We start from the raw sequence: 25979 nt of genomic DNA, 5'->3' as shown, positions 1-25979 counted from the left end.
AGTTCTTCAGAAACAGGCAATTCTCAGGAAGAGAGAGGTGAGAATCAATCTATCAGTCTAGTAGTCCAACACCCAACCACACATCTATCTGACCCCTCTCTCTCTCTCTCTGCGTATATCTCTCTCTCTGTCTGTGTCTCTCTCTTTGTCTCTCACACTTTCTCTGCATCCCCCCCTCTCCCCTCTCTCTTTCTCCCCTCTCTATATAACTCTTCCTCTCTCTCTCTGTGTCTCTGCAGCAGAGGCATGTGATGGTGGAGAGGAGTGTTCTCCTGAAGGGTCTCCAGCACCCTTTCCTGGTGGGTCTCCACTTCTCCTTCCAGACCTCAAACACCCTCTACTTTGTCCTGGACTTTGTCAATGGAGGAGAGGTGGGTGTGGTGTGAACTAGTTGTGATGGTAAAGCCATTCAGAAACAGCGTATGAGGTGTGTGTGTCGTGGTGTAAGTGTGGGATCGGTGTGTCCCTGCAGCTGTTCTACCATCTCCAGAGAGAAGGGGCCTTCACAGAAGCCAGAGCAACTTTCTACTCTGCAGAAATGGCTTCTGCCCTGGGCTACCTGCACTCCCTTAACATAGTCTACAGGTATGCACAGATACAGGCACACACACACATAGTCTTGCACAAACACACCCAGACAAACACACACACATTCAAATGACACCTAGCCACTAACTCGCTTTTTCTCCCTTCACTTCCTCCCTTCCTTCTCTCCCTCCTCCTCTCTCAGAGACCTGAAGCCAGAGAACATCCTGTTGGACGCTGCAGGTCATGTGGTCCTGACTGATTTTGGGCTGTGCAAGGAGGGCGTGGCTATGGGCGGGACTATGCAGACCTTCTGTGGCACCCCAGAGTACCTGGCCCCAGAGGTGCTGCTGGGCCACGCCTACAGCAGGGCGGTGGACTGGTGGGGGCTGGGCTGTGTGCTGTACGAGATGCTCTACGGCTTGGTGAGTGTGTGTGTACAGAGGGAGTCATCCCTGGTGCATCAGTACAGACCGTTAGGTTGAGAGATTTGGGGTTTTAGAAGATGTTGTGGATTCTAATCACTCTTGTGTCCGTTGCTTTATTTCAGCCCCCATTCTACAGCCACAGTAAGGCTGTGATGTTTAGAAACATCCTTCATGCACCCCTACGGCTCAAAAGTGGCGTGTCCCAGTCTGCCCATTCCCTGTTACAGGGACTACTGGAAAGGGACTGCACCAAACGCCTGGGGGGGAGCAATGATCTAGTAAGTTTTCCATAGACACACACTCACACTGATAGTCAAATGAGTTTCAGACATGTGACAGATGTTTGTATCTGTAGGAAGAGCTGCAGAGCCAGCCTTTCTTCAAGTCCATCAACTGGAAAGACCTCGTGGCCAGGAAGATCAGACCCCCTTTCATCCCTAAAGTGGTGAGCATGATCTTAAACACACGGCTCCATCTTACCCTGCAGGCATGGAGATTAAGGTTCCAGACAAACATATACTGTAACTCTGTCACTCCATATTTCTCCTTTCTCTCTGTCTCTCCCTCCCAGACGGGTCCATGTGATGTGCAGTACTTTGACCGCCAGTTCACAGTCATGCCTGTCCCAGCGTCCCTGGGCCTCGTTGACAGGTGCCAGAAGGGCGTCACTAACGAGGCCTTCTCAGGGTTCTCCTACACGCCCCATCCAGAGTTCAAGGCCTCTGACTCCCATAACGTCCCATAACTCTGCTGGCACCTCTCCACCAAGACTGCTAGAGTCTGGAAGAACAGAGCCGCACGGGGCCCTTGGAGGCAGGGGGTCCTTTGGTCTGTCCAACGTGTGACCGAGCACCAGGCTGACTGATGGACAGGGACAGGACAGTGCTCCCCACTCCAGAGCCCAGAGTGGAGCAGGGGACACATGGTCACCCCACCCAGGGCTGGCTGGGACCACACACACGACAAACCTCATTCAGGTGTGCTGGGATTCCTGGATTTCCATTGTGTTAGATGAACACAATGGCGATGATCAATTGTACTGTATGTGTATCTGTTCTCACCAGTGTAATATCTGGTTTGACTTCAATTTCATTTGGGATCAATGAAGTCAGATGTATTGAATAAAAGGGTCTTTTGATACACAGTGTAATGTGTTCAATGAGGCCAGACTGACACTTGGGGGGGTGTGAGAATGTTGGTAATAAGTTCAGGAGTCTACATCCCATAATGACTGTGTCTACATCCCATAATGACTGTGTCTCAAAAGACATATGAGAGTCATCAAGGCTAGCATAGCAATTTAATGTATGTACATTATAAACTCTTCATAAAAAAGTTTGACATTCTTTCTTATTCACTCGCATCCGATATAAATCATTCAGAGAATGCGTGTCAAATTCCTAGTATAAAAGGACTGTACATTACACACACATTACACACACATTAAACACACATTACACACACATTACACATACATTACACACACATTACACATACATTACACACACATTACATACAGGACACACGGACAAACACATGACAAAAGGCACCAAGAGCATATTCCTGTGATTTATCCATACATATCAACCCTATTCATGTGAACAACATGTGTGTAGGTGTGTGTGAGTGTAGTGTGTGTGTGTGTGTGTTGGTCTCAGTAGCTGTTTAAGGTGGGGTAACTCTGGTCACCCTGGCAGGCGAAGTAAGCGATGAGCTGTCCGTTGCAGATCATCAGAAACAAGCTGCTACCTTTAATTAAAACAGAAACACACTGTACTGTATACCGAGTCATTAGTGTCTGTATGTAAACACATTTTTTACATAGGAATATTTAAAGCCTCACATTCTTTTATTTTTTTAACAAGCATTTTTGTTTCAAAGAAAGACACAAGTGAGTTTACATGTTAAATAAAAAGCCTCACATTCTTATCCTTATACACAATTTCAATGTTTTATTTTAAACTGAGAGAAATTGGTCCATGGCTTACCTAAGGCCAACCACCACTGCCACACCAAGGGAAACTCCAGCATCACTGCAACAGAGTACATGTTATGAGTCTTTATGAGACAGCATTTGAGTTAGAGAGAATGTGTGTGTGTATGTATGTGCATGCCATGAATGTGTGTATGTTTGTATGCCATGAATGCGTGTGTATGTCATGAATGTTTGAGTGTGTCTTACCCAAGCTGGTGAGTAATATGTGCAGTAGGGTGACAGTGAGGGCATAGTCCCAGACCCATCTCCTCACCACAGCAGCAAACAGCAAACCACTACAGAAGTATGTGAGTTCCATTGACAGCAGGTTCACTGGGATACACACACACACACACACACACACAACAGTAAAAGGTGTGGGCCATAGCTTTTGTATATTATTTTGTTTTAGCATGGTTATTACAGTATGTGTGTGTGTGCTCACTGCATACCCAAATATTTGGAGTTGGAGTCTGTGGGCTCTGTCTTGAAATCAAACGGAATCAATCCATCAAAATGATCCAACCTTCAAATACAAGTAGATTCAAAATATAATCAGTCTATTATTTACAGAGAAATTACCGAGTCACACAAATGCGGGAGGTGTAACCTACCGTCTCCAAGTAAGCAAGATCAAGTGCACGCGCCTGGCAGGCTCACCTGAAAGCACCGAAGCACACGCTCGCGATCATATAATAGAGAGAGTAGAAAATGAGCACGCAGAGAAGAAGGTGCACGAGCACAGTCTGAAGAGAGGAAGAGATGCAGGAAACATTTTAACAACACCACCTAAATAAATATATGGGCCCTATAGGCATTATTATGAGTTACTTAACGAGCATACATGTTCTGGCCTGCGCTCGACGTGAAGAAGTGTTTTTTTTATAATGCCGCAGCCAAGTTTCATCTGTTGCATACAATTTGATATGGCCATGAACACAATAGCAGTAGTAACAATACGTAACCACAGACAAGCATTTCCCCCCTTTCCTCCTCCCAATCGCGACGTCTTTTGAGAACGATTTCGCGTTGGAGCCATCGAGTTTGTCATCCATAACATTGCGCCTACAATCATAATCTCGCGAGCTCATAAAGCTGCTTTTCTTAAACTAATCTCCTTTACACAATCTTACCCTTGTATCGGCCACTTTGACTTTGAATGCCATGTCATGGTTTGCATCTGATGTTTTGTTGCAATTAATGTAGACTGGTCTGGACGAGCAATTTCTATCGATCAGCCGAGTTTATACCGCCGTCTAGCGTTAATGTTAGGAATCCCAGGTGGATTATTTAAAGGCGACATCCTTCACATAGTATTGATACAGTATAACTTGATTGTAAATGTGTTTCTGAAAGGTAGGCCTATGTCTAAATACATTTGTTTCTATTTTCAAAGAGACGGCTGCTGGGGCTTGACGCAAACAGTGTCTGTGATAGGCTATGGGTAAACAAGCAACGATTTTCATTCTGTTGGCTAAAACAACACCATGTCTAGATACGGACCAGCGACTGAACAGCGATCAATTCACAATGTAACGCTACATTAACAGTTATCAAGGTCACGTTTTACCGTCTTGGATTTAGGCAGGCTACGTGCCGCGCGGTGATTTTATCTGGCCTTCTGTCTCGCCTAGATCATTCTTAATGTGGCATTTTTAACCAACAATACAGTGCTCATAGCATCAGAAGTTCATGGGAAGAGCATATAGAGTACAAAATGCCATCATGCGACCGCCTATAATTTGACCACAATGGAAATAGCGCGCGAGGAGAGATCCCGCTGGAAGTCCGCTCCCTGACAGTTTCTGGGGATTTGGTAGGCTAGTTTAAAAGAACTGCAGAGACATTGGCGAGTACAATACATGATTACCAGTTATTTTCAACCTTCATCGTGAGGTGCATGTTCCAGTAGTTGCTGAAGTTTTCCGGAGTTCCGAGGTCCAAAGTTGGCAGACGGCGCATACTGCACGCATGCGCTTCACAACACCGACCAGCTCCAAATAAGAGTTAAAACAGAACGAGGTGAGTACCATTATTTACAGCAATAACGTCGCACACTTTTATTACTCAATAGAAACAACAGTAAAACTGATATAGCAGTCTTCGTTTGAAAGGGAGGATTTTATTTAGACTAACTGTGATTTGGAACGGTATAGATAAATTGGTGAATCAAGTTTCTATTGAAGAAATAAAGCAAGCAAATCTCTCATTTAACGTGTAACAAATAACACATTGTATTGGTGAGTATTGACTATTTTATGCAAACTAATTTGAAGTCTGTTGAGATGAATTTTTCCCCCGTTAAATACCGGGAAACTTATTTATTAAAGATTGTCCTTAACTCGGCACATCAAGCCACAATGCTATCGCAATAGCTAGCTACCACTAGTACGAATAGAACTGTGAGCTAGCCAGAGAGCGGTTAGCTGGCTAGCTAGCGTTGCTATTGACTGGACTGTCTGGATGTAGCTTTCTGACATCTAGCTAGGAGCTAGTAAGCTGGGCTGACATTCCGTGACAAGGGGAAAGTAAAGAAAATGACTATGGTGAGGGAAAACACCAAATCTGTAAACCACAAGGTATACAATTGACTTCATTAGACAGGCCGTGGCTCTGCATCACTTGTTAAAACCGATAACTTCAGTAATTTATATAGTTTAAACGTGTTGGTGGCCTCTTTCAATGCTCCGCCATTTTGTATAAGACGAATGCTAATCATGGGCGCTCTTACATGCACTTTATTTATGGTCAGAATAAATTCGAGGTTTTAACTTGGAAACGTAAATCAACAGCTGTCAAACAGGTCATACTGTAGTTGACTTTGTTAGGGTATACAACAGTCACTTCAACCGTCATTTTTTCGAAAAAGAGAGATGAACACGCGTCGAGACAAAAACGTTATATCGTGATATTATTTTGATCAAAATGTCTTTAACGACGATCATTTAGTAAAGAACATAGGTTTTTCATTTAAACAGAGATATTATATTGAATATAAGCAGTCCGTGTTGGTGCAAACAATCTATTTTTTGAGATATCGTTAAAACAAGGAAAAGACGAACTTGTTACTTTAACTTGTATTTGAAACACCCTTGCTGTTGTTTCACAACAGTATATAATTGGGTGACTGGTTATGTATACGTTTGTACTTATATGTTTGTGTCATTACACCTGTAAAACTAAAATATTGATTGTTTTGTCTGGAATTGGAAGTGCATGGTGTATTTTGCAATAGTCAACCCACAGTCTCCCTCTAGCGGTGATGCGGCTGTTGGACTTCACTTAACACGCGCTGGTAGAATTGGGCAGGTAGCTGTCGGTTCTAAAATGTAGGTACTGTGTTAGTTATACGAATTTAGTGATGATCCTTCTTGCGATTATTTAAATCAGCGCTTTTCATTGTTCAGGGTTATGGCTGAGGCCTGCAGTGCCAGAGCTGCTTTATGAAACCATCCAGCTAATCTAAATGGTGAAAGAAAGGCCCCTTCACACCAGTGGACTGTGCTGTTGTCCTACAACATCTGGATGTCAAGGAGATGCCTCAGCCTTGTCACAGCATTCTTGGCTTTAGCAGTCACACACTCACTGGTGCTCCCCTCTGCAGTGTCTCGACTTGTTTGTGTTGTCACAAGTAACATGTGGGACACACTTGCTCAGCTCAGGTGTGTGATGGTGTGGTAGCTGAGGTGTGTGATGGTGTCGTAGCTGAGGTGTGTGATGGTGTCGTAGCTGAGGTGTGTGATGGTGTCGTAGCTGAGGTGTGTGATGGTGTCGTAGCTGAGGTGTGTGATGGTGTGTGATGGTGTCGTAGCTCAGGTGTGTGATGGTGTCGTAGCTCAGGTGTGTGATGGTGTGTGATGGTGTGTGATGGTGTGTGATGGTGTGGTAGCTGAGGTGTGTGATGTTCTGGTTCCAGGTGGGGAGTGGAGCAGGGAGAGATGACAGACACCCTGCCCAGTGATGCTCCTGTCGCGGGGGCAGACTTTGATATGATGAGTGCCCTGGACTGGCAAGACGGCATCGCCACCTTGCCTGGGAGCGACATCAAGGTACTGCGTGTGCGTGGTGTGTGTCTCTGTGTGTGTGTCTCTGTGTGTGTGTCTCTGTGTGTGTGTCTCTGTGCAGTGTTTCCTAGAGGAACTAACCCCCCCCCCCCCACCATGCACTCTAATCACTGCTGATAGACGGCGTAAAAGTTTGTACAGCCCTATTTCTGATACCGTGGCGGCAGAAATTTAGCCAAAAATCAACATTGAGGAAACACTGCTGTGTGTGAGATTAACCAGGGCTATGTCTCAGTTTCGCATGACAGAATTTGGAACCTTGGAGATAGTTACCGAAGCAGAGGTCAAAGAAACGGAGGCGGAGACTAAGGCAGAGACCGCCCCCGCACACAGTCCCACCCCTCCTCCAAAGGCCCAATCAGAGCCTGGCACTGCCAGATCCCCAGCCAATCAGCTCCACACCCCTGCATTTGAGGGTAAAACAACTTAACAGTTCTATACATGGTTATGTCACAGTCATATATATTCATTCTGTCTATTTCACACAGAGAGCAACTCTCTGAACATTTCTTTTGTTTTCTGCTGTGTGGCTCCAGCTTTAGGCCCAGTGCTCGTGTCTTTAGAGGAGGGCCCCACCATGGAGGGCCCCAGCATGGAGGGCCCCAGCATGGAGGTGGGCCCCAGCATGGAGGTGGGCCCCAGCGCGGAGGTGGGCCCCAGCGCGGAGGTGGGCCCCAGCACGGAGGTGGGCCGCAAGGTGCAGCTGGCTCGCTGTATCTCATGTGTGGGCTCAGGTGCTCAGGGCAGATTCTGCAGCTGTGTTTGTGCTCAGCCCTCGAGCGGAAGGTGAGGGGTTTCTGTCTTTGGTCATTTGTTTCTATCCTTTCTTTGTTTCTTTTCTTTCTTTCTGTCTCTCTCTCCCTCTTTTTATCACTCACACACACATATAGGGCCCTTCACTTAGCTTGTCTTAATTCACCCTCGTAGGGCCCCAAGTGTGAGTGTGGCGTGCTGTAGCCTCTCTGCTGTGTCTCCAGGTCCTCCCCTGGCGAGCCCAGGGAGAGAGATGGTGCGGAGGGCGAGCGGCTGGGGAAACGAGTTCGCAAGAAGAGGAAGATCTACATGGACTCTGGTGACGAGGAGGAGGACAACCAGGAAGAGGAAGAGGTGAGGAAGAGACACGTCTGAATTATTCTGCTGAATCAACCAGTGAGCTCTAACACTTCCCTGTCTGCTTCTCTCTGTCTTTGAGGAGAAGAGCAAGGGCAGCAAAGGCCGGAGAGCTGCTAAACTGGCCAGGCTGGGTACGTCCACATACCTGCGCTCTGTGGAGAGAGAGGGACACCTAGATACCTACGCTCTGTGGAGAGAGGGAGGGAGGGACGCCTAGATATAGAAAGGAAGGGGAAGGATCAATGGAGGAGAAAGATGGAAAGAAGGAGGGAATGAATAGATGAAGGGATTGAGGGGGTGGATGGATGGATGGAGGGGGTGGATGGATGGATGGATGGAGGGGGTGGATGGATGGATGGATGGAGTGGATGGATGGAGGGGGTGGATAAGATAGATGTAGGTTTCACTGTTGTCAGGGGTTAGTTTGCACATGCTGTTGTTTGGACTGGTTCTAACCAGGTTCCTTTACCTGCTGGTCCCTCCCCTAGTGACTGCCCCGTCCAATAAGAAGCGAGCGTGGAGCTGGCCAGCCTACCTGGAAGAGGAGAGGGCTGTAGCTGCCCCGGTCAAGCTGTTCAAGGAGGTGAGGAGGACTGCACACACACATCCTCTCCCCTCTTCACTCACGGCATGCCAGCTGTAGGCGCTGCCACAAACAGCAGCAAATTTATGCCCTTGTTTTCCAGCACCAGTCAGTCCCTCAGAGCAGGAATGTCTTCAAGGTGGGGATGAAACTGGAAGGGCTGGACCCCTGCCACCCCGCTCTCTTCTGTGTTCTTACAGTCGCTGAGGTGAGAAGGCACCTTCCTCAGGTCTTCTTCCTACCAGAGCGTGTAGCCCTCCCTTTGTCTCACCCTCGTATTTCTGTCTCACCCTCATCCCTTTGTACATCCCTCTGTCTCACCCTCATCCCTCTGTCTCACCCTCATCCCTCTGTACATCCCTCTGTCTCACCCTCATCTCTCTGTCTCACCCTCAACTCTGTCTCACCCTCATGTCTCTGTCTCACCCTCATCTCTCTGTCTCACCTCATCCCTCTGTCTCACCCTTATCTTTTGTCTCACCCTCATCTCCTGTCTCACCCTCATCCCTCTGTCTCACCCTCATCTCCTGTCTCACCCTCATCCCTCTGTCTCACCCTCATCTCCTGTCTCACCCTCATCCCTCTGTCTCACCCTCATCTCTGTCTCACCCTCATCCCTCTGTGTCACCCTCATCTCTCTCTGTCTCACCCCCTGTCTCACCCTCTGTCTCACCCTCATCCCTCTGTGTCACCCTCATCCCTCTCTGTCTCACCCCGTCTTACCCTCTGTCTCACCCTCATCCCTCTGTGTCACCCTCATCCCTCTCTGTCTCACCCCCTGTCTCACCCTCTGTCTCACCCTCATCCCTCTGTGTCACCCTCATCCCTCTGTCTCACCCCCTGTCTTACCCTCTGTTCCTCAGATCCAGGGGTACCGGATCAGGCTCCACTTTGATGGGTACCCTGAGTGCTATGACTTCTGGGTAAATGCTGACTCGTGGGACGTGAAGCCTGCTGGCTGGTGTGAAAAAATGGGACACAAACTGCTGCTGCCAAAAGGTCTTAATTTCTCTCTCTCTCTCTCTCTCTCTCTCTCTCTCTCTCTCTCTCTCTCTCTCTCTCTCTCTCTCTCTCTCTCTCTCTCTCTCTCTCTCAGACACACACGTAGATTGCCATATACACACATACCTGTACTGGCCATAAACCACTAGTTGTGTGTGTTTCTGTGTTCTAGGTTGTAAGGATGGAGAATTTAACTGGAGCATGTATGTAAAGAACTGCAGGGGCCAACTGGCCCCCAAACACCTCTTCAAGAGCCTCAACACTGTACGTCTGCCACGCGTGTGTTTGCCAGGCGTGTGTTAGTGGATGGGTGTCTGCCACGCGTGTTTGTTTGTGTGTGTCCGGCATTGACACGGCATCTATATACCACTAATGTTTGTGTGTGTGCCAAGGTTATAATCGTATAATCGAAAACTAACGAAATAACGAACACTGGGTGGTAAAAACATGGTCGTTAACTGAAATCAAAATACAAACTAGGCATTACAAAAAAACGATAACTAACTAAAACCGTATTGTCTGGTTGCAAAACTAACTTAAATAACATACAATTATAGAGTAAATAGTCCTTAGTTTTTGTCTTTGTCAATGTCTTTCATTGAGCAAATAAGTTTACATTTCCGACTGGGAACCCAGAAGTTCTGACATGTCTTATTGACCACAGCATGCTCCTCGCCTGGCATCATGGTGGGATCCAAAGACACAAGTCCCACGAATTCGAAAGTACATTTCAAATTCTTATTTCCTTATTAAGGAAGCTAACCTAGCTTACCTTAATAAGGTAAAGGACAACACCAAGCCCCCTCCCCTGAAACAGAAGCTAACCCCGGTACAGGGCTAGGCAGCATGACGGACACAACCGTAGGACAGAGAACACTACAGCAGTGCTTTCACCGGCCAACCGTAGGACAGAGAACACTACAGCAGTGCTTTCACCGGCCAACCGTAGGACAGAGAACACTACAGCAGTGCTTTCACCAGCGAACTGATAGCTGCTGGTTAGTAAATACGCAGGAACACCACAAACGGGAGGAAGCGTTGGTTAATATGTTAATACAAAAGACTAAAACTAACACTAAAACTAATAAAAACTAAACTAAAGCTAAGCATTTTCAAAAAATAGAAACTAAACTAGAAAACCTGCTTTAAAAACTAATTAAAACTAAACAGAATTTGAAAACAAAAAGTCAAATGAAACGAAACCTAAATAAAAATGCTAAACTATAATAAACTTGGCGTGCGTGTGTGTGTGTAGTCGGTGACTCCCTCTGGTTTCCGTGCGGGGATGAAGCTGGAGGCGGTGGACAGGAAGAACCCGTCTCTGATCTGCGTAGCGACCATCTCTGCTGTCGTAGACAACAGACTACTCATTCACTTTGATAACTGGGATGACACCTACGACTACTGGTGAGACACAGACAACTGAAGTGTGTGTGCGTGTGTGTGTGTGTGAGCGAGCGCGTAGACATGGGATTCCTCTGTCTTGCCTCAGTGTGTTCACTCTGCCCTGCCTCAGTGTGTGCCCTGCCTCAGTGTGTGCCCTGCCTGTGTGTGTTTGTGTCCAGGTGTGAACCCAGCAGTCCTTACATCCACCCTGTGGGCTACTGTGAGGAGGCGGAGCTAACCCTCACCACACCAGCTGGTAACACCCACAATCAAACCTACAAACCATGCAGCAGTTACTGTAGCAGTCAGTTAGGCTCAGTTAGTTCTGTTGGCTGAGACGTGTTTGGCTGAGGTGTGTTTTTCTTGACTGGTTGACTGAATGTCTCTCCTCAGAGTACAAACAGCCCAAGAGCTTCTCCTGGGAGAGATACCTGGAGGAGACTGGCACTCAAGCTGCCCCTGCACGTGCTTTCAAACAGGTGACATTCCCTCTGGCACACATACCACACCTCCCTCTTGTTGTGCGGGTGGTGATGGGGTGTGTGTGTGTGACTTAGAGGCCACCTCACGGGTTCCAGGTTGGGATGAGGCTGGAGGCCGTGGATAAGAGGAATCCCATGCTCATCCGTGTAGCAACCATCGCCGAGGTGGAGGACCACCGACTGAAGGTACAGTGTGAGGGAGGGAAGGAGGGAGACATGTTGGGGAGTTGCATTATGAACCTTGGTCTCAGCAGTTTACTGTTGTCTCCCTTGCTCCTATTCTCACCCACACACACACACACAGATCCATTTTGATGGCTGGAGTAGGGAGTATGACTACTGTGTGGAGGCCGACAGCCCTGACTTGCATCCTGTGGGCTGGTGTCAGAAGACAGGGCACCCCCTGCAACACCCCAATGGTGAGACACACACCCTCTGATGTCTGAGGTGTGTGTAGTGAGGTGTGTGTGTGTCATGAGGTGTGTATGTAGTGAAGTGTGTGTGTGTGTGTGTGTGTAGCGAGGTAGGTGTGTGTGTAATGACTCTCCGTGGTGTGTTGCAGGCTCCACAGACGTGGTGCTCCTCCCAGGCCAGGGCTGTCCTACCCCAGGATGCAATGGGGTTGGACACATCCGGGGGCCGCGCTACGGAACACATTACACGTCAGTAACACACTACACGCTATGGATCACACTACACGTCAGTAACACTCTACACGCTATGGATCAAACTACACGTCAGTAACACGCTACATGCTATGGATCACACTACACATCGGTAACATGCTACATGTCAGTAACACGCTACATGCTATGGATCACACTACACTTCAGTAACATGCTACACATCAGTAACACTCTACACGCTATTGATCACACTACACATCAGTAACACGCTACACGCTATGGATCACACTACACGTCAGTAACACGCTACACGCTATGGATTAAACTACACATCAGTAACACACTACACGCTATGGATCACACTACACGTCAGTAACACTCTACACGCTATGGATCAAACTACACGTCAGTAACACGCTACATGCTATGGATCACACTACACATCGGTAACATGCTACATGTCAGTAACACGCTACATGCTATGGATCACACTACACTTCAGTAACATGCTACACATCAGTAACACTCTACACGCTATTGATCACACTACACATCAGTAACACGCTACACGCTATGGATCACACTACACGTCAGTAACACGCTACACGCTATGGATTAAACTACACATCAGTAAGACGCTACACGCTATGGATCACACTACACGTCAGTAACACATTACATGTCAGTAACACGCTACATGCTATGGATCACACTACACATCAGTAACATGCTACATGTCAGTAACAGGCTACATGCTATGGATCACACTACACTTCAGTAACATGCTACACATCAGTAACACGCTACATGCTATGGATCACACTACACTTCATTAACATGCTACATGTCAGTAAGATGCTACACGTCAGTAACATGCTACACATCAGTAACACTACACGCTATGGATCACACTACACATCAGTAACACACTACACGCTATGAATCACACTACACGTCAGTAACACTCTACACGCTATTGATCACACTACACATCAGTAACACACTACACGCTAGGAATCACTACACGTCAGTAACACTCTACACGCTATTGATCACATTACACATCAGTAACACACTACACGCTGTGAATCACTACACTCATTGTGAGTGTCAGTTTGACTTGAGGCCCAGTCTGAGAGTGTTGTATCTCCAGGCAGGTGAGCTGCCCCTACTCAGAGATGAACCTGAACAAGGAGGGGCTGGTTCCTGACCGTCTCAGTGGAGAACGACCCACCGCCCTCAACGGGCCTCATCACCGCGTTAGACGGCCAGACCTCCAGACGGACACGCCCACCACGCCGACACACACGCCCACCACACCGACACACACGCCCGCCACACCAGAGCTGCCAGACGTTGCAGAGGACTCTCCTCAGAACAGGTGGTTCTAGTTTGCCTCGATGCCATGAACACCAGAACTTCTCGTGTCTGTAGCTGGTTTTCATGCAGACGTGTGTGTGTGTTGCTAGGAGACTTCCCGTGGAGGGGGAGCGTTCTGTGCGCAGCAGCCAGCCGGAGCCACCGGGGGCAGCACCGGGGGCAGCCAGTGAGAGCGGCCATAACGGCCCTCGACCTAAGAGGTACAAGCCAGTCTTCAGCTGCCTCACACAGCTCTCAGTTTGAAAGACAGGAAGCTTTTTCATATCAGCATCTGAACTGGATTTCTTGGTGTGATTTTGCATACTGTGTTCTTTTGTCGGTTCCCCAACAGGTCAGCTCTAGTCCCTAAATACCTGAAGCTGCACTTGGTGAAGCAGGAGGGAGGAGGAGAAGGCAAAGGTAGCTGTCTCCTTTCCTTGTTGGCATGTTGTGAGATCAGTGTTTCTGCACACTCTGCCACTCTCTTTCCGTCTCACTCTCTCTCCTCTCCAGGGTCCCAGTCTCTCCAGCAGGCCCTCCATGAGTCTGTGTTCTCCCCAGGCGTCTCCTCCCCCCCCCACAGGGTGCTGCTGTGCTGGGACAAACACTGCCAGCTGCTCCCTGAGGTGCTGGGGCTCACAGCCAAGAGAGTTGCCGCCTGGAGCGCTGAGGAGGTCTGACCACACACCCTGACCACACAGCCTGACCACACAGCCTGACCACACAGTCTGACCACACCCTGACCACACACCCTGACCACACAGTCTGACCACCCCCTGACCACACACCCTGACCACACACCCTGACCACACACCCTGACCACCCCCTGACCACACACCCTGACCACACACCCTGACCACACACCCTGACCACCCCCTGACCACACAGTCTGACCACACCCTGACCACACACCCTGACCACACAGTCTGACCACCCCCTGACCACACACCCTGACCACACACCCTGACCACACACCCTGACCACACACCCTGACCACCCCCTGACCACACACCCTGACCACACACCCTGACCACCCCCTGACCACACAGTCTGACCACACAGCCTGACCACACCCTGACCACACCCTGACCACACACCCTGACCACACAGTCTGACCACACAGCCTGACCACACACCCTGACCACACACCCTGACCACACAGCCTGACCACACACCCTGACCACACAGCCTGACCACACACCCTGACCACACACCCTGACCACACAGTCTGACCACACAGCCTGACCACACACCCTGACCACACAGCCTGACCACACACTGACCACACCCTGACCACACAGCCTGACCACACACTGACCACACACCCTGACCACACACCCTGACCACACACCCTGACCACACACCCTGACCACCCCCTGACCACACACCCTGACCACACACCCTGACCACACAGCCTGACCACACAGTCTGACCACACAGTCTGACCACACAGCCTGACCACACAGCCTGACCACACAGCCTGACCACACACCCTGACCACACAGCCTGACCACACAGCCTGACCACACAGTCTGACCACACAGCCTGACCACACACCCTGACCACACACCCTGACCACACACCCTGACCACACACCCTGACCACACAGTCTGACCACACAGCCTGACCACACACCCTGACCACACAGCCTGACCACACAGCCTGACCACACAGCCTGACCACACACCCTGACCACACAGCCTGACCACACAGCCTGACCACACACCCTGACCACACAGTCTGACCACACCCTGACCACACACCCTGACCACACAGCCTGACCACACAGCCTGACCACACACCCTGACCACACAGCCTGACCACACACCCTGACAACAGCCTGCTAAAGTTACTTCCATGTTACGGGAAAAACTTTTTTTATTCAAGTGTTATCAGAAGTGTAATATGATGGTGTGTTGGGACAGGTGTAATATGATGATGTGTGTTGGGACAGGTGTAATATGATGATGTGTGTTGGGACAGGTGTAATATGATGATGTGTGTTGGGACAGGTGGCCAGTTTTGTCCGAGGGCTCCCAGGCTGTAAGGAGCATGCTGCTACCTTCAGAACAGAGGTGGGTCTACTGCCACACACACACACACACACACAGGCATGACCGCGGTGTGGCAGGAACTGAAGGCGTGTCCGTGTGTCTTTGCAGCAGATAGACGGGGAGGCGTTCCTGCTGCTCACCCAATCAGACATCGTTAAGATCCTGTCAATCAAACTAGGCCCCGCCTTGAAGATCTACAACTCCATCCTCATGCTGAAGAATGCTGACGAGGAGTAGAGACCAGGGAGACGTCTCCAGGGTCCTCATGAGGAGAGACCAGGGAAACATCTCCAGGGTCCTCATGAGGAGAGACCAGGGAGACATCTCCAGGGTCCTCATGAGGAGAGACCAGGGAAACATCTCCAGGGTCCTCATGAGGAGAGACCAGGGAAACATCTCCAGGGTCCTCATGAGGAGAGACCAGGGAGACATCTCCAGGGTCCTCATGAGGAGAGACCAGGGAGACATCTCCAGGGTCCTCATGTCCGAGGTTTCTGACGCTCAGTCAAGGAAAAAACGACCCAGTAGACTGTGTGGCTGGGTGACCTTGCATTACAGGAATGGAGACCAGACAAGACCTCTAACAGACACACCTTCTACAGGAGGGACGTACTGGAACAAAGATCTCTTTAATTTATTTGAATGTTTTCTGGATGATCAAGAATTTACTTGCTGGCACCTTTTGAGGCTTTTAAGTGCTGAATAACATTGGGTTCGATTTCATATAAATGTTATAGTGATAATGAATTTGGTCTAATTTTCTATTAAAACGAAATGTTGCCTAGCACTGAACAAATGGAAGAAGTTATGTTCATAATATTTTGCTTTTACTTGAATATTTGTTATTTATGGCTGCAAGAAAAAGCTAGAGCGTTGTGGTCAGAGCTGTTGGTGAAACAGCAGGGGACAGCAAAGCTGTTGGTGAAACAGCAGGGGGCAGCAGAGCTGCTGGTGAAACGGCAGGGGGCAGCAGAGCTGCTGGTGAAACAGCAGGGGGCAGCAGAGCTGCTGGTGAAACAGCAGGGGGCAGCAGAGCTGCTGGTGAAACAGCAGGGGGCAACTGTGAGCAACACAGCAGAAGGGGGGAGGAGGGATCGTAGACAATACAGGCGTGTGTGTGTGTGTGTGCGGGTGTGTTTATATATGAGGATGTCATTTTGTGACTGCTCCTTCATGTTTCTCCTGCTGTTTATGTTGAGAGGATAATGCTATGTGATCAACCAGAAGACAAGCAGGCAGCTTGGGACAGCTAAAGAAAAGAAAAATGGCTTCTTTGAATTTTATGTCAGTTAATGAATGTTGATTAATTTGAATATGCAGATGACTCCTTGTTTTAATGAATATAGTTTATAGTTATTTTAGGTGTTTCTATGGTGATGTAAATCTGGCACAGACGCGAAGCTTCATTTGAACTGACAACCTGCATTAGTGAATAACCCTAACCCAACCTCCAGTCAGTTGGTGCAAATAATAAATGATCATCTCTAAGGAGTGTTTACAGAATAAAAAAAAAATGCTTTGCACCTCAATGTAAAAAGTTTGTAAAAATGTTAAGCATTTTTTGCCTGTGTAATATAAAGCATTTTTTGCCTGGGTAATATAATACATGTATCTCAGTTCGGTGAGTTAGAATATGTACATAATATTACTTTTTTTCTTCAAAAGGAGATATGTATGTAGTTTTTAAGGGATTCAGATATTCATTTTTTCTTTGTGAAGTTGATGGTCAGATGGAATTTGAGTGAATGGAATAAAGGATGCACACTGCCTGTGTGGTCAACAGATTCTCTTTCTGACTCAGACGCTGTCTGCTCGTCTGACCCTGGACCGGCCTGTTATGGCGTCACAGCTCACTGGCAGGTCAACTAGTTGTTCCTCTGCGTATCTTTAGTGTTCAGTCTTACATTTGCAAGCCCTCACACAAAGAACACACATTTATTTAGAAGTCTGCGTGCGCCTAACACCTAAGTTGGTCTGTGAAGTTCCTCCAGCCAGCCAGATGTATTCACCTCCACACAGCCCTCTCTCCTACACAGCCCTCTCTCCTAAACAGCCCTCTCTCCTAAACAGCCCTCTCTCCTACACAGCCCTCTCTCCTACACAGCCCTCTCTCCTACACAGCCCTCTCTCCTAAACAGCCCTCTCTCCTACACAGCCCTCTCTCCTACACAGCCCTCTCTCCCACACAGCCCTTTCTCCTACACAGCCCTCTCTCCTACACAGCCCTTTCTCCTACACAGCCCTCTCTCCTACACAGCCCTTTCTCCTACATAGCCCGTCTATACACCCCTCTCCCCCGGGACAGCTTAGTACGGTGCTAACTAATAATAACCGGATTCACCGTGGGACTGTTAGAGTGGCCAGCGGTTCCCACGACCCTTCAACCACACACCCAACTACAAACCTGATTCTCCGAGGGGATACACATAGAAACAGACATACATACACTCACACACGGCACCAACACATAACCTGCTTCGTTTTACATCATAATGCCATTAGAGTACCCCTTCCTCAAGGCTTAATTTACTGCTAAAACCACAAGAAGAAGAGATCATATGTTAAGCCGCATGCGCTGCACTGTGTCCAAGAATAACCCAAGGATGGATAGATCTTAATCTAAGAAACTGGATGAAACTCCGGAGAAACAGGAATGAAGAGGGAGGGAGGAAGACAGGACAACGAAGGCTGTGACAGAGGAAGTAACGGGCCCATGAGCTGTTAAATAGTTTCAGTGATGCGATGAGGAAATGTCACCGACGGAATTACGCGCTAACCAAGGCAAGTACCATAAACTTGATCAAACGTGATAGCGGAACGATTGTCGGGGAAAAACGAACACTGAAATGAACTACGGGAGACGATTCTTCGGGCTCTAAACAAGACAAACCGTCGCCTTCTCGTTGTCAAACTGTCTCGTTCTTGTCTTGTTGTCAAACGACTTTGTGAAAAACTCTGCATAAACTTTCCTAAATATATTTTCTGACCATTTCGGCAAATGTGATTTTTTATGGGGAGGGCGATAATAGTTATCGTTTTATGTCTAGTCTTTAATGTGCATTTTACATAAATGTGAGTCCGAATTTTCATTTAATCTTTATCAAACATGAAATCACAGAATTGGCTTAGGGGTTGGTTGGTTCGTGCACCATGTGACTCTTGTCATCTGCTTGGCTCAATATTAAGCATCGTGTGACTGTTTTGAAAAGATTAATCATGATGCAATGCTTGTCATGAGTGTTGCAACACGTCAGCAACAGTGACTGCAAGCTTCTAAAGCCTCCTGGGGGGTTTAGGAGCATCCCTGGGGTCACTCCTTAGATCAGAGCAGGAGAAACGCTCCCACTGGCCCCTGGTATTCCCTGTTGTGTGTGCAAAGTAAACTCTGTTTGAACCCCCCACCTCGACAGTCTGTAGGTAGAGGATGACGGCCGCTGGGACCAGTGGAGCAGTGAGTTCCATCTGTTCCCCAGAATCCTCACACTCAACGGTCTCTCCACACCCTGGTACTCGATGGCCACAACTGCCTTGTTGTGGACGGAAGGAGGAAGAGGAGACAGTCAGGCTGCGTCTGCGCTCTGCCCCGGGGGCCTGGGTCCTGCTGGGTGTGCTGGTGGTGCTGGTGGGGTTGGGTGTAGCTGTGGCCGGCTACGCCTCCTCCAGCCCTAATCCCGTGGGCGGGCGTGCCAGCTCCCACAGTGAGCGCATGAAACTGCTGGGTCCCATCGTGATGGGCGTGGGCCTGTTCATCTTCATCTGTGCTGGGACGCTGCTGTACGAGAACCGCGACCGTGAGCAGCGCGAGCTGGAAGCTCTGGAACACATGTACCGGCAGGAGAGCCGGGACAGACAACCCTGTGAAGACATGGAACAGGGAGACCACAGCCAGTCCTTTCAGAGTCTCTTCCCCCCCGATGAAGACCTGCCCCCCCCACTGGCCCCCACCAGGCCCCCCAAGACCGGCCGTGTCAACAACCCCCCCCCTGAGGACCAGCCCCCCCCTGAGCTCCCAGGACTGCTGTGTAGGGAGGAGGGGGACAGGTGGGGAGCAGAGGGAGGGAAAGGGGGGGAGAGTGGGGGGGGGACAAGCTTGCTGACCCAAGTTCTCCACCATCAGGACCCCCCATCCCTCTCTCCCTCTCCCTGCCCCTCTCCCCACTCAGACTCCTGCAACTCCAGTGAGGTCAACTAGAACTTACCCAGGCCTCCTCTGCCCTACACTGATGCAGCCCAGTGACCCTCACCTGCCTGCTGCCTGCTGTCTTTCTGAGTTCAGTTCATCCTAAACTAAACAGAAGTTAATCCTGAGGAACAACTCTAACCCTAATCCTAACAACTCGCACATTACGGCTGTGTTCCAGCTGGTGCTTTATTCTCAATAAATCATGTCATCAAGTCAACTTGAATATATGTATGTATGTATGTATGTACTGAATATATGTCTGTATTGTATCTACGGTACAGTATGCATGTATGGTTTCTGAAGCCTGTCACAGTCTTGGGTCACATAGTACGTTATGCTTCCTGATGTCAGTTTGATGTTGGCCTTTCTCAAATAGTCTTTAAACTGAGTCCATGTTTCAGCCCATTTAGCAATATTTGCACGTGGGGAGTAGATACCATGGTGCCGTAGATACCATGGTACACACACACACACACGTTCTCTCTCCCCTTCCCACATAAACATTCTCTATACCCTACAAATCCACACTCTTTCACAAAAATGTTCTCTCTACCACACACAAACACAATATTCTAATAGTATTCCAGAGGGGTTATATCCGAGGGCGGGCTACAAAGAGTAACATGGGGCTGGTAGGGCTGGGCAGATTAAGGTTTTACTGTAATCTAATCTCACAAACACACCCATCTTGCAATCTGGTGAGAATGAAAACAGAACAATGAAAGCATATGCATAATCTGATCCTCACCATTCCTTTAAAAACAAACAAACACTGGTTGCCACTATCCCTGAAACCCTCCTATGGTGTCAGTGTCTTGTGATTGCTACACACGTCAGGAGGGGCTTGTGTTTAGGCTACATAAGAGGAATTACACCCAACCTGGCAAGCGGACTGAGAAATGTGTGTTCTCACTGCCTTCTATTCCCAAACATGGGAAGCTACAGTACAGTTTTACATTGTGCAGAACATAATGTCTTCATCAGATTCGTCATGGTTTATGGTAACATCTTTGTTGATATAGCTATTTGGACAACCTGAGACATTTCTATTCATTTTCCCTCTATCACAATCTTTTTAACATAAACTTGAAGTCAGAGGTTGAAAAAACACTGTGTTTGAATTCTTTAACGCCGCCCCAGGACCAGACTGGGTAAGTACGGGAAGAGAGAGGGAGGGATTTTAATGATCCTGAGCATTCTCCTTCAGTCTTTAATGACCTCCAGCAGCAGACTGAGGGTTTATAGTTTATACTGAAGGACCGCAGACTGTTTCCTCTCTTTAAGAACTGAGATTCTGCCGTTCAGATGAGGTAGGAGGTCCAAGACTGGCACACTGCCAGCACACCATCACCTCTCTCTTCTACACACACACACACACACACACACACACACACACACACACACTTAAAGAGGATGTCGGAAGCAGAGAGAAGACTTCTGACTTTTGTTAATACACCCTTCAACACTGCTCAACATCATGATTCACTCACACCCACATGTTAGGCTACTACAGACCTACTGACTTACATACCTCATCATTGGTTAATTTTTATATTATTATTTGTGTAACCGGTTAATAAATGACCACAGCAGAAAGTCCTCTCACGCACGTTCCCATTTTTTCTGTCGCAAACACTGAGCCGGGTTTGTGACAACTTTAGGCATTTAGTTCCATAGACTCCCATTCATTTTGCACTCGACCGCGATCACAAGAGAAGGAACCTCCTCAGCCTAGCTGATGTTCTACAGCTTCTCCAGCGTATAGTTAGGCCTACAACAAAGATGTAAGATGTTCCTGCAGTAGGCCTATCTGCAACTAGACCACCATCGATAGTGATCTGTGAGCATGAAGACAAACAGACAAGCCGTCCCGCAGGGCCGGATTAACCATTAGGCAACTGGGCACTTGCAGGGGGACATCTAAGGGGCCCTGGACCATGTCAACTAAAATGTGATATCACGTTATGAAAGCAGTCCTAACTTTCCTTGACGTGAATACTTTATTGCAACTCGTTTGATCCAAATATTATGTTAAATCACGAAAAAAACATTGTTTGTGTAGTGTAGTCGCCAGTGCCGCCTCTCCTGTAACGCGCACTACGCCCTGTGCGTAGCGCACCAACTCCTGCGGGGGCACCAAAAAATAGCCAACTGAAATATCATCATAGTTATAATACTTATAATGCCGATATTATTTATTATAGAATTATTAGGCACGTATATTACAAAACAGGCAGAACAATTTAAATGCTCAAAAAAAGCACCCCCCCCCCCAAAAAAAAAAAAAAAAACAAACAAATACACACTCGCTGTGAACTTTGACAGTAAGCCAACAGGGTTAACAATGACAGTAAGCTAGGTCAACTTTTATAAAATGGGCTTAAAAAGACCGGAGTCAGGGGAGGAAAAAAAGAAAGAGACTGCGAGATGGTGCCCGTACATTACTTTCAGTTAGGTGCATGTTTAATCATTGTAATACGGGAAATGTGCTGCTAATTTAATGGTTAGCCTATGCATAGGCTACACCTTAAACTTGCTGACGTTATTGCTAATGTTAGCACACTCAAATATGTTTTAACTTTGGTGCAAAGCTAAATTGAGATTTTACTGTTAAACATTATCTATGCATTTTACAAGTAGCCTAACGCCAGCTAGCTTACATTCTATGAGGCTGAAAAATTGAGACAAAATCACCTTCTCTAGACAAGATTTTACCAATTGAAAAACGGCTTGTAAAATGTTTATTTGACATAAAGCTTGAGCCTTGTTGCCCAGGGCACAGACAATAGTTAATCAGGCCATGGCCGTCCGGCTCATTAATGAGTAGCCTACTAGGCATTTGCCAAATTAGCTCATTAACTTTAATTGGCTTCTCCAGGTGCACTGAGAAGACCTTAAATGGGTTTTAATCCAATTCCGGACACTTACAGTTTGGATTCTTCCCTATATAACCTTTACATTGTTTTACTAAACATGTCACCTAATCTCCTGCCTATAGATTTGAATTTGTACTAAAGGACAAGGTCAACTTCAAATTGACTTTTGTTGGTTCTTGCAGTTTTGCATCCAAATAAAATTGATAGAAAAATCTCACACCCATTTCCTGGCAAACAACCTTTAAGCAGCTGTGATTGGTCCATGGTTTAATACACACTAATCCAGCTGTACTGTGCCTGCAAACCACACAACCCTTTACTGTAGTTAACAATTAAATGTACTTGAAATCTGGTCTGAAATGAGAGGATTCCTTTTCTCTGGTGTTTTTGCCATTGTGATACTCATCCCTGCTCAAGGTGAGTTTGGAAGGCCTGGGTAAGGTTTACTCTGGGATATTTAGATGTTGTTCATGGTAGCACAAAGCTGGTTGAATTATGCAATAATTTGTAAAGAATGTAAAGATACATTACTGGACATAATAATAATCTTGTGTATTTGTGATTAAATACATCACAACTATTCACATTTGTGAATGTGAATATTTGTATTATTTTGATCAAAGTAAAAAATAACAATGAGTGACTGAGATCCTTGCTACCTATTAATAAAATGTTTTAATTGCATTTGATGAATCTTGAACAAACCCTTCCCAAATATATATTTACTAGGAAGTGTAACCTATAGTACATTAAAGGGTATACATTATTATTTTATTTTTAATCAGATACACTTTAAACCTACTTCTTAACCTACACAAATGTAATGTAAGATAATTGGCTTTTGGATTACATTCAGTTCTGCAGTTAGTAGTACCTGTAACTATCACCACCACAATATGTCATCATAAAGACACTGCAGACAGACTTTCTGGAAAGTTTCCAATAATGATATGGACACAGACGGCATACAAATGATTATTGATTTGCTGTGAAAACGTAGTTCTGGTTAGTTATTAAAACACGTAGTCCTAGTTTAACTAGTGTCATCACGTCTTGGCTTTACTCATCGGCAGGCAAAGCCCCAAATCTCTGGGCCATTTACTGTTCACCTGAGCTGGCACTGCATAACAAGATGACAGGATCATCAGAAGATTAGTGTAGCCAAGGGGGTGAGACCCCCTCCAGGGACTGGAAGATTAGCTCTCTCCCAGAAATGTGTGGCAAAAGGATGTTACTGAATTACTAGAAGCACTAACCTTTAAGAGCCCAAGGAAAGTATTGATACAAATTACATTTAGACTAGAGTATCCAGTGTTCTCTCCCTTGACACATTTAAAGAGAGCTACAACATGTGTGTAAGGATTTGTTGTGATGAGGGATGTTTTCCAGAGCAGCTAACACCATGTACACATCCCACCCTGAGATGTTTCACCATGTACACATCCCACCCTGAGATGTTTCACCATGTACACATCCCACCCTGAGATGTTTCACCATGTACACATCCCACCATGAGGTGTTTCACCATGTACACATCCCACCCTGAGATGTTTCCAGATATGAGTTAGGCGTTACCTTTCAGATCTTTTAATGAGGATCCCTTTTGAAAGTCCAGGACCAAAACCTGATTAATGTATGTTAAATCTATGACTCAATCCTATAGACGTAACAAGATCATTTTGACTGCCAACCCACAAGTAAATAAAAGGCTGCAACCTCCTGACTACAACCTGGCACCTAAACTGGACCAGGGACTTCAGTGCCAAATAATTATTTTCTTTACGTGTGGATAGTAGTTTATTATTTGTCTGGAGGTCTGTGTGACTGGAGGTCTGTGTGTGTGGAGGTCTGTGTGACTGGAGGTCTGTGTGTGTGGAGGTCTGTGTGTGTGGAGGTCTGTGTGACTGGAGGTCTGTGTGTCTGGAGGTCTGTGTGACTGGTGTAGTGACAGCAGTGTGCTCTGTGCTTCCAGGTGAGGATGTGACCCTGCTGGAGCAGGAGCCGCTGGAGTGTTTCCGCTGTGACCTGGGCTTGTGGGACGCCTGCTTCACCACCAAGACCAACTGCAGCGCTGGGGAGAGGTGCTACACTGGCCGGGGGAGGGCAGGTCAGTGAGGAGAGGTGCTGCACTGGCTGGGGGAGGGCAGGTCAGTGAGGAGAGGTGCTACACTAGCTGGGGGAGGGCAGGTCAGTGAGGAGAGGTGCTGCACTGGCTGGGGGAGGGCAGGTCAGTGAGGAGAGGTGCTACACTGGCTGGGGGAGGGCAGGTCAGTTAGGAGAGGTGCTGCACTGGCTGGGGGAGGGCAGGTCAGTGAGGAGAGGTGCTACACTGGCTGGGGGAGGGCAGGTCAGTGAGGAGAGGTGCTGCACTGGCTGGGGGAGGGCAGGTCAGTGAGGAGAGGTGCTACACTGGCTGGGGGAGGGCAGGTCAGTGAGGAGAGGTGCTGCACTGGCTGGGGGAGGGCAGGTCAGTGAGGAGAGGTGCTACACTGGCTGGGGGAGGGCAGGTCAGTGAGGAGAGGTGCTACACTGGCTGGGGGAGGGCAGGTCAGTGAGGAGAGGTGCTGCACTGGCTGGGGGAGGGCAGGTCAGTGAAGAGAGGTGCTACACTGGCTGGGGGAGGGCAGGTCAGTGAGGAGAGGTGCTGCACTGGCTGGGGGAGGGCAGGTCAGTGAGGAGAGGTGCTGCACTGGCTGATTTGAAAGATGTCAACACTGACACAACTATAGACAAAAAATAAAAAAATACATGTGTACCCTGAAGAACGGTGTTTCTGCTTTTTTGGGGTAAAGTGTGTGACGTCTGTGTGTTCCCTAGCGGATGTGCTGGATGTGAAGATACTGGGCTGTGAGCGTGCAGAGGAGTGCGAGTTGGTGACCAGGGTGGAGATCTTCCCCAACATGACCTTCTACACCATGACTAGAAGCTGCTGTGACACAGACCTGTGCAACGCGGCCCCCTCGCTGCCTCTCATCACACGCCTCCCTCTCGCTATGGCTTCTCTGTCTGCCATATTCCTCGCAGCACCATCTGTACGCCTACAATGACCAGCATGCACTTCTCCATTCTGTTACCATGACTACGCCAACCCATGCACAAGAAGACCACATTTTTATTTGTCACAAACATGCTTAGTCTAAACAGTACTGTATTTAGTTGGTGGTCTGTAGTCTCTCAATCTGGCAAATGACAGTTTTGTATATTGGATATTTTGAACTGATAATAAATATGAAAGTATGAGGTGTATGGTATGTATGGAATACGCTGACAGTTCCCATGTCACAGAGTCCCAGAGACTGAGGACAGTCTGGTTGACAGCAGGA

At 47.7% G+C, this 25979-nt stretch overlaps 4 protein-coding genes across 16 annotated transcripts in view; 3 read left to right on the top strand and 1 right to left on the bottom strand.

Moving 5' to 3' along the window:
- The window catches only part of sgk2b (serum/glucocorticoid regulated kinase 2b), a 3468-nt gene extending 1314 nt beyond the window's left edge, over positions 1-2154 (top strand). For both annotated transcript variants that reach the window (XM_047050123.1, XM_047050124.1), the window contains exons 6-12: positions 1-37; positions 240-371; positions 473-585; positions 731-950; positions 1076-1231; positions 1309-1398; positions 1525-2154. The exon at positions 1-37 is cut by the window's left edge and continues 47 nt beyond it. In XM_047050123.1, coding sequence (XP_046906079.1) covers positions 1-37; positions 240-371; positions 473-585; positions 731-950; positions 1076-1231; positions 1309-1398; positions 1525-1698 — 922 coding nt within the window. In that variant the 3' untranslated portion in view covers positions 1699-2154. The remainder of the gene's footprint in view (positions 38-239; positions 372-472; positions 586-730; positions 951-1075; positions 1232-1308; positions 1399-1524) is intronic.
- An 82-nt stretch (positions 2155-2236) lies between these two features.
- Positions 2237-4947, bottom strand: LOC124487794 (transmembrane protein 244-like). 3 transcript variants are annotated; one of them, XM_047050127.1, is made up of 6 exons: positions 4799-4908; positions 3589-3674; positions 3381-3454; positions 3136-3261; positions 2942-2986; positions 2237-2702 (listed from the first exon to the last, which is right to left on the bottom strand). In XM_047050127.1, the coding sequence occupies exons 2-6, from the start codon at positions 3618-3620 to the stop codon at positions 2608-2610; spliced, it is 372 nt and encodes a 123-aa protein (XP_046906083.1). In that variant the 5' UTR covers positions 3621-3674; positions 4799-4908; the 3' UTR covers positions 2237-2607. The 3 variants fall into 3 exon arrangements, with proteins under 3 accessions (XP_046906083.1, XP_046906081.1, XP_046906082.1); XM_047050125.1 differs by lacking the exon at positions 4799-4908 and adding an exon at positions 4062-4188; XM_047050126.1 differs by lacking the exon at positions 3589-3674 and having other exon boundaries at positions 4799-4947.
- On the top strand, positions 4858-17382 carry l3mbtl1b (L3MBTL histone methyl-lysine binding protein 1b). 9 transcript variants are annotated; one of them, XM_047050120.1, is made up of 22 exons: positions 4858-4950; positions 6845-6977; positions 7228-7408; positions 7529-7557; positions 7606-7778; positions 7970-8099; positions 8185-8236; positions 8594-8688; positions 8792-8896; positions 9552-9687; positions 9863-9954; positions 10946-11097; positions 11256-11332; positions 11470-11555; positions 11634-11744; positions 11863-11977; positions 12121-12220; positions 13338-13565; positions 13654-13764; positions 13896-14217; positions 15556-15618; positions 15706-17382. In XM_047050120.1, exons 2-22 carry the CDS (start codon positions 6867-6869, stop codon positions 15832-15834), a joined length of 2598 nt encoding a protein of 865 aa, XP_046906076.1. In that variant the 5' UTR covers positions 4858-4950; positions 6845-6866; the 3' UTR covers positions 15835-17382. The 9 variants fall into 9 exon arrangements, with proteins under 9 accessions (XP_046906076.1, XP_046906068.1, XP_046906074.1 ...); XM_047050112.1 differs by having other exon boundaries at positions 7529-7778; positions 15706-15856; positions 15929-17382; XM_047050121.1 differs by having other exon boundaries at positions 4859-4950; positions 7529-7778; positions 13896-13963; positions 14057-14217.
- A 1625-nt stretch (positions 17383-19007) lies between these two features.
- LOC124487854 (sperm acrosome membrane-associated protein 4-like) lies at positions 19008-25894 on the top strand. 2 transcript variants are annotated; one of them, XM_047050217.1, is made up of 3 exons: positions 19008-20781; positions 24629-24763; positions 25474-25894. In XM_047050217.1, exons 1-3 carry the CDS (start codon positions 20712-20714, stop codon positions 25701-25703), a joined length of 435 nt encoding a protein of 144 aa, XP_046906173.1. In that variant the 5' UTR covers positions 19008-20711; the 3' UTR covers positions 25704-25894. The 2 variants fall into 2 exon arrangements, with proteins under 2 accessions (XP_046906173.1, XP_046906174.1); XM_047050218.1 differs by lacking the exon at positions 19008-20781 and adding an exon at positions 21151-23073.
- The last annotated feature ends 85 nt before the right edge of the window (positions 25895-25979 follow it).

Source organism: Hypomesus transpacificus, unplaced genomic scaffold (assembly GCF_021917145.1).
Source record: "Hypomesus transpacificus isolate Combined female unplaced genomic scaffold, fHypTra1 scaffold_101, whole genome shotgun sequence".
NCBI lineage: Eukaryota > Metazoa > Chordata > Actinopteri > Osmeriformes > Osmeridae > Hypomesus > Hypomesus transpacificus.
This window is presented reverse-complemented; position numbering and strand designations above follow the sequence as displayed.